The following is a 7,824-nucleotide window of genomic DNA, read 5'->3' on the forward strand; positions in this document are numbered from 1 at the left end:
TATATTTCCATAAACTCTAGACCAATAAATACACCTTTGTCGCCAATGATGAAAAGAGAAACGGACTTAAAATGCATCCTTGACGTACCCCCCTAAGAGAGTCGGGTTCTGAAATAGTAGATCTTGATAATTTAACACTTGCTTTGGTTTATCAATACATTTTCATCAAGATATAACATATAACCATGAATATTACTTGATAACATGACATATCAAAGAAGATCTCTGTTAACTGAATCAAGTGGCTTTATGGAAATCAACAACTATAAAATATAACGACCTTTAGATTTAGACATAATACTTTGCAATGTAAAAATGTCAACAATGGTTGAATATCTTTGGCGAAAACCTCCCTGACATTCAGGGTACATATCAAACCACTCAACAAAATGTTTCAAACGATTATTTAAAATACAAGTAAATACTTTACCACACACATCCATGGGGGATATTCCACGATAATTGTTTACACCACGAAGGTTAATATTGTAATGGAAATAGTATACTTCTGGACCATTAAGGAGGGGAGTTTATAGATGGCAACTTCTTTATTGTGAGGAACACAGCGTTACGGAGTATACACTTACTCCTTCATCAGGTGAAATCAATTCTAAATGCCTTTCAAAGACTTCTGGTCCATTGCTCGGGAAAACTACCTTATTTCAAAATATAATTAAATAATTTAAATAGATAGGAGGAACGGACATACCAATTATATCTCAACATCTCTAGCGGTACGCCATCAAGACCAAGACTTTTCTTAAATATAAGTTCACTGAACGAGGATTCAGTCTCTATCAAACTTATGTCTTTGTTTAAAACTCATCATTATAACAGACATCACCGCTAGCAGCCCGTGCTTCGTGAGCAGCAATAAACTCCTAACTCCCAAAGCTAACAAAGTCATTCTCAATTGTGTCCTGCATATTCAATACAGTCGTAACATAGACAATCTGATCTGAAGGATCGGTTGAAGGCACCATCACAGTTGTCTGGCGACTAAAGTGCCTGACATGGGACCAGAAAGTCTTTGAATGATTACTTATAAAACAATCTGCCAGAATGTCACGAGTCACATTTTCATGAAATAGTTCTCGTCTATGACGTCATTCTTCTCGAAACTTTTGCGAACTTTGTGGAATTGTCTTGTGTACCGATGTTCACCATGTTCACTTATCTAAAAGTCTATACTTCACTACAGTAAACGACGGTTATAGCGAACACGCTTATAACGAACTGACCGATATAACGAACTTATTTTCAGTCCCGGCCATTTGTTGTACATATGCTGTATATATGCTTATAACGAACTACGGTTTTAACGAACTAAAATTGGTGGTCCCTTTGAGTTCGTTATAACCGAAGTTTACTGTATCTTCAAATTTTCATGGTCTCACTTGAAGCAACGTTTACATCAGTTCTTCCTTATGGTTTATTAGGTGATACTGAGACAAGCATTCTCTGTTTTTCTTCTGACGGCCTTTTCATTTTATGTGGCCAGATTGCAGACGGAATGGCTTTCTTGGAGAAGGAGAACTTTGTCCACCGAGATCTCCGTGCTGCGAACATCCTCGTTGGGGAGAACAATGATGTCAAGGTTGCTGACTTTGGTCTGGCGAGAATTCTCCAAGATGAGGATATTTATGAGGCCACAGAGAGTAAGTAAACAACGTAAATACCACTGGCACTGATGGAATTATTTCATTACAGACCATTCAAACAAGGCATTTGCAAATTTAATTATTCACCAGAAAAAACATGGGCACAAGTCAGAATAGGGAATTGCATCGAACATCATATTTGTCACTGGAAAAGTCCTTCATATGCCTACCATAAAACTCCATTGTACCACAAATGTGAGATGTAGACTGCAGCTGCAGGAATATTGCTTAATATGAAGGGAAAGTTGACTATTAGAAAATTGTAGTCATCATCAAAACACATTTCCTCGCTGACAGACCCATGAAGATCCTCAAACAATAAGAATAAACGTGATTATTCCTGCAAATTGGTTGATGCATGTCATCGTATCCCAATTATCGATGCTCATGATGCCAATCACTGGATTGTCTTGTTCAGACTGGATTATTTGGAGACTGCTGTCATATAGCTCGAATATTGCTGAGTGCGGCGTTACACAACAAACATACACAAATAACCTCTCCGAAACGTGGAATATGGCTTGATCACCTAAATGACACTGTTTAATGTGAGCAATTTCCATTATTGACTTTATTTGTGTTGAGACATGCCGCTTATTCCTCAACGACTGACTGAAACAGTGTACATAAAGCTATAAAGATCTGTCCATCCATCCACATTATGCGGCTGCCCTTCGTCACCCATCGTTTCTCCCTTAAGACGACATGACACATGATGAGACTTGTTTATCAAGAGGAGAACAAAAAATGTAAAACAATTGCGAACCGTCGGGGCCAATCGACTACAATCAGTCGTACTATGACGCCATGCTTACGTGGTCGCACAGAGACCCCGACTATCGTCCAACGTTCTCGTATCTACGTGATGTTTTTGACGACTGCATGGTGTCAACTGAAAATATGTACAACGGGATAGCAGCCATTTGATGACGCCCTGTCATCCCTACAAAAACAATAGACTAGGCCAAATAGAGGTTGTCAGTTTATGTTATGTTATCGTTTGGAATGTGATATATAATGTACTTTCCAGATACAAAATTCCCCATCAAGTGGACAGCACCAGAAGCTGCTCTGGACAGAAAGTTCTCTGTCAAGTCTGACGTGTGGTCATTTGGTGTCCTCCTGTACGAGCTGGTCACCTTCGGGAGAGTTCCCTACCCCGGTGAGTGTTGCCTACCCTTGTGAGTGTTCCGTACCCTGATGAGTGTTGCCTACCCTGGTGAGTGTTCCCTACCCTGATGAGTGTTCCCTACCCTGGTGAGTGTTGCCTACCCTTGTGAGTGTTCCGTACCCTGATGAGTGTTGCCTACCCTGGTGAGTGTTCCCTACCCTGGTGAGTGTTCCCTACCCTGGTAAGTGGTCCCTACCCCGGTGAGTGTTGCCTACCCTGGTGAGTGGTCCCTACCCCGGTGAGTGTTCCCTACCCTGGTGAGTGGTCCCTACCCCGGTGAGTGTTGCCTACCCTGGTGAGTGTTCCGTACCCTGGTGAGTGTTCCGTACCCTGGTGAGTGTTCCCTACCATGGTGAGTGGTCCCTACCCTGGTGAGTGGTCCCTACCCTGGTGAGTGGTCCCTGCCCTGGTGAGTGGTCCCTACCACAGTGAGTGTTCCCTACCCTGGTGAGTGGTCCCTGCCCTGGTGAGTGTTCCCTACCCTGGTGAGTGTTCCCTACCCTGGTGAGTGTTCCCTACCCTGGTGAGTGGTCCCTACCACAGTGAGTGTTCCCTACCCTGGTGAGTGGTCCCTACCCTGGTGAATGTTCCCTACCCTGGTGAGTGCTCCCTACCCTGGTGAGTGGTACCTACCCTGGTGAGTGTTCCCTACCCCAGTGAGTGGTCCCTACCCTGGTGAGTGGTCCCTACCCTGGTGAGTGGTCCTTTCCCTGGTGAGTGTTCCCTACCCCAGTGAGTGGTCCCTACCCTGGTGAGTGGTCCCTATCCTGATGAGTGGTCCTTTCCCTGGTGAGTGTTCCCTACCACAGTGAGTGGTCCCTACCTTGGTGAGTGGTCCCTATCCTGATGAGTGCTCCCTACCCTGGTGAGTGTTCCCTACCCCAGTGAGTGGTCCCTACCCTGGTGAGTGGTCCCTATCCTGATGAGTGGTCCCTACCCAGGTGAGTGTTCCCTACCCCAGTGAGTGGTCCCTACCCTGGTGAGTGGTCCCTATCCTGATGAGTGGTCCCTACCCTGGTGAGTGGTCCTTACCCTGGTGAGTGTTCCCTAAACTACTAGTGCGCTGTCGGTCTTCAAAGTTCACCCAACAAAGCCAAGTGGAATATGTTCTATTCAACAATCCTGCTACAGTTCCGACAGAAATCAGTAGTTCAGGGCAACTATAGACATTGTTGTTCAGGGCAACTTTAGACTCTCACGACACGGACTATTTGAGTTGCAGCCGAAACAATTTTGAAGCATAAAATTGATGAGCAACGCATCAAAACTGAAACTGTTTGATATGCCCTAACAGTACAGTATGTATATGACATTGAGTGAGTATGGTTTTACGCCGGTTTTAGCAATATTCCAGCAATATCACGGCGGGTACACCAGAAATGGGCTTCACACATTGTACCCATGTCGGGAATCGAACCCGGGTCTACTTAACTACCCCATCGCCCCGTATATGACAGTTACAACCGTATCATGTGCTACAGCCTGAAATGATTTGCCTTCGATGATTTGATACATTCACATTCCGTAGGTATGGGCGGTTCGGAGGTCCTTCACAAGGTTGATAAAGGCTACCGGATGCCCAAACCCTCGGGGCCAATCAGCTACGATGATTCGTACTATGACGTCATGCTCACGTGCTGGCACAGAAAACCCGAAGATCGTCCAACGTTCGCGTATCTGCATGATGTGTTTGACGACTTCATTGTGTCAACTGAAAACAGCTACAACGAGACAGGAGCCATGTGATGACGCCCTGTCACCCCTACAAAAAACAATAGACTATGCCAGAAGGAACGATAATCCATATGCAATATGGCTGTGGAGAGATTTGATTGGTGCGCGCATATGTTATTAACCAAATCAGAAGGTTCAGGGAGACAGCATGCTTTGAAATCAGCCATGACAAGCATCATAAGCACATCCATTGTTAGATTATTTTGTGTTAGTTTGTTTTAAAGTATTACACGTCTGTATTTAGGTGTTTTTTATGTTTATATCACTTGGGTAATTTATCAAATCATTCTTATATATCAGACATATTGTAATAATACCATACGATAAAGGTCAGAATAATAGCTGTAACGGTGTAACACTGATTAAGAGAAACAGTTCTATCTTGTCAAATCATGTCGGACAAGCAATCCGAAGAGAAACTACCCACCCCACTCATCTGTCCCGTACGACATCTCATCTTCCCGAGGCAAGGGAGTTAACTGACTGAAGTCCAATTTCCACCAGTGTCTATTTCGAAATTTGTCCCTTTTATGTCCTTCCTTTTGACCAATCTGATTCCAGCTATAATATTGCCTGCATTTGCTTCAAACAGGATGGTGGCCCCCAGTAAGGACGATTTGATCCATAATCAAGATCTATATTGTTACTAAACGGGTCTTACCTTACGAAGAACATCAGATTACTTGAGCGCCATGATTATGAAAAGTTTAGGAAAGTATCTATTGACACCAAGTTGACTGTACAACTGCTTTGCTAAACCTGCAATCGACGTAAATCAGCACTAGAGTTTACGAAGCGGGCGTCGATTTTGATTGGACTATGCATAGACTCGTTAGTCCAACCAAAATATAATTCCATATTTCCTGCCTAGTTCGTCAAGGGTGGAAACTGGACTTTTATAGTCGCAAAACTCCCTTGCCTCGGAAAGATGGCGTCTTCGAGGCTAGCGTTTGGAAGGATCCGTATTGGAAATGGGTTCATTAGAGGTTGTAACCCTTGCACAAAACCGAATAATCAACAAAGTCATGTTGTAGGAACTATGTTTGGACACCATTTCTGTTCGGGTTACAAAATATGATCAGTGAAAGAAGGGAGGTAAGTCGTTCCGTCTGTAGTTACCTCCCCTGCGGAAGTGCAGATTAACTATTGACGTCATTATGTGTCGACAATCTTCTTACCCCATGGATAGGGGCCCGGATTAGATTGGATCCTGGGAATCTTTTCCTTGCCCAAGAGTTGACTAATGTGAGTCGGTTGGTCAGGCGTGGTGAGTTGGTTGATTACCTACCATCGTACCTCAATGGTGCTGAACGTAGTTTGCAATATCAACCACTATTTGTTAGGTTCGGAATCGAAAATATACTACTCAAAAGAAGTTAAAGAACACCCGTTTTTTTCACATGGCTATAGTTAGTCTGTCATGGCCATGACATAGTAACTGTAGCAAAATGAAAAACAAATCGGGTATATATGTCTTGGATGCCTCAGTCGTTGACATCTACCAAAAAAGCCACGCCTCCTAATGTATTCCCAAAAGGTTACTTGTCTAGTTAATTCACAGTAAGTCAGCTTGGTAAAAGGACGTTAATGATTTGTAGGGTTACAGGAGTCAAATAGTTCCTTTCAATTAGATTATGGAATAGTAGGAAACGTACACCCGACTCGGCTTTTAGCAGAGCTTTCTTATGAATGGAGATTCCACCACAATATGGTTTTGGATGATAATTCCCTAAAACATAATATAATAAGGTTGAATTAGTAATATACAATTACAAGAATCTATAATTAAACAAACACATTGCGTGAATTTAAGCATATATTATCAGAACAACCATCAGTTGTATATTCAAATCTGACGCATCAGTGACAAAAATGCTTCATGTGTCCGTGTTTTTTCAGGCGAACAATTGACTTGCCTTTGCATGTATTTGTGACGTGTGCCACCGATGGGGCAGGATACGCTCAGTTTTTCGCGAACACCTGTTATCATTACTATTTGATAGTAGTTCCTAAACACATGCTCATGATATGTCGGAATCGTACAATCGACGAGATTTCTACTGGGTATGGAAAGGGTTTTGTCGCGTTATCCCAGAACGAGGCTGCCATTATCGAAAAAGTTTCTTCGTCACTGGGTTTTTCTAAACATAATGGTACTTATAAAACTGGAGTCGTGTGCAGAAACGGAATTCAATTGTGACGTTTTTGGTCACGAGTTACTTTAGGTCTTCCAGCCTTTGTTTATTGATCGATGGTTTCCTTTAAAGTCTCTCCATATTTCTGCTTCAATTCAACTTTCTAACAGTCCGGTTATGCACCCGAATCCAACCATCAGTTGGAACAAAAACAGTGGAACCAGACTGAGTATTCATACCGTTATCAATGCTATGTGGTAGACAAAGCCAAGAGTAAATAATCCACCATTTGTTTTCGGAGATAATCATCAAACTATCGAGTTAAAGCTTTTAGATTATTTTTTTTATCATTTCAATATGATAGACAATACCTTTATACCATGCCCTCAAAACCACATGCATTTATATACTACTCAAAAGAAGTTAATGATCACCGATTCTTTCATATTGGTAAAGTTAATCTGTCATGGCATGAGAGATTAACTATAGTAATATGAAAGAATCAGGTGATCCTTAACTTCTTTTGAGTAGTATATATTGAGGGTGTTCTAGCGACTGCTACTTTGTTTATGTCACGTTCAAGTTCGACATTTTTGTTCAGGTTTAAACGTTTTACGCCAATAAGCTTCGATGCATCTAGCCTGAATTTAGTCTGTAAATATGTTGAAGAAATAATATATTGACATTATGTTTTAAAATATTGATGGAAATATATTTGTTATTCAAGCTTTGTAAATAAATGTATGAAAATGAAACTTTGTTGTTGATCATTTGTGTGGTAAGTTTGTCGTTGGTGTAGATGGAATCTCTTGCCTGAATAAAAATATAATCTTCTCATCACTTGATGGTTGGGTACAGAGGGAGTCTTGGGATGAAGATGTCGATGGACACGATTCATTTTCTGACGGATCAAGTCGGGATCGGATACGCCCAGTTGGTTGTGCTAGATAACATTTTGGTTTAATTTCACTTTCTTATGCATTGCTTTTGAAATAAAACACTTTTGGCTTTAAGTACTTCAAATACGCTTTGGCAGTCTCTGATTTCTGGTAGGAAACCATCATTTAATTAATAATATGTGCTCTTTGTTGATAACACTTTTGATAAAATGTAAAAGTTATTC

General features: G+C 41.7%; 1 protein-coding gene across 2 annotated transcripts in view; it reads left to right on the top strand.

Annotated features, from left to right (window-relative positions):
- The window catches only part of LOC139480474 (tyrosine-protein kinase yes-like), a 32,415-nt gene extending 24,980 nt beyond the window's left edge, over positions 1-7,435 (top strand). For both annotated transcript variants that reach the window (XM_071263564.1, XM_071263563.1), the window contains 3 exons: positions 1,502-1,658; positions 2,692-2,823; positions 4,361-7,435. In XM_071263564.1, coding sequence (XP_071119665.1) covers positions 1,502-1,658; positions 2,692-2,823; positions 4,361-4,578 — 507 coding nt within the window. In that variant the 3' untranslated portion in view covers positions 4,579-7,435. The remainder of the gene's footprint in view (positions 1-1,501; positions 1,659-2,691; positions 2,824-4,360) is intronic.
- The last annotated feature ends 389 nt before the right edge of the window (positions 7,436-7,824 follow it).

This window comes from Haliotis cracherodii, unplaced genomic scaffold (genome assembly GCF_022045235.1).
Source record: "Haliotis cracherodii isolate W230 unplaced genomic scaffold, xgHalCrac1.p SCAF_4, whole genome shotgun sequence".
Lineage (NCBI taxonomy): Eukaryota > Metazoa > Mollusca > Gastropoda > Lepetellida > Haliotidae > Haliotis > Haliotis cracherodii.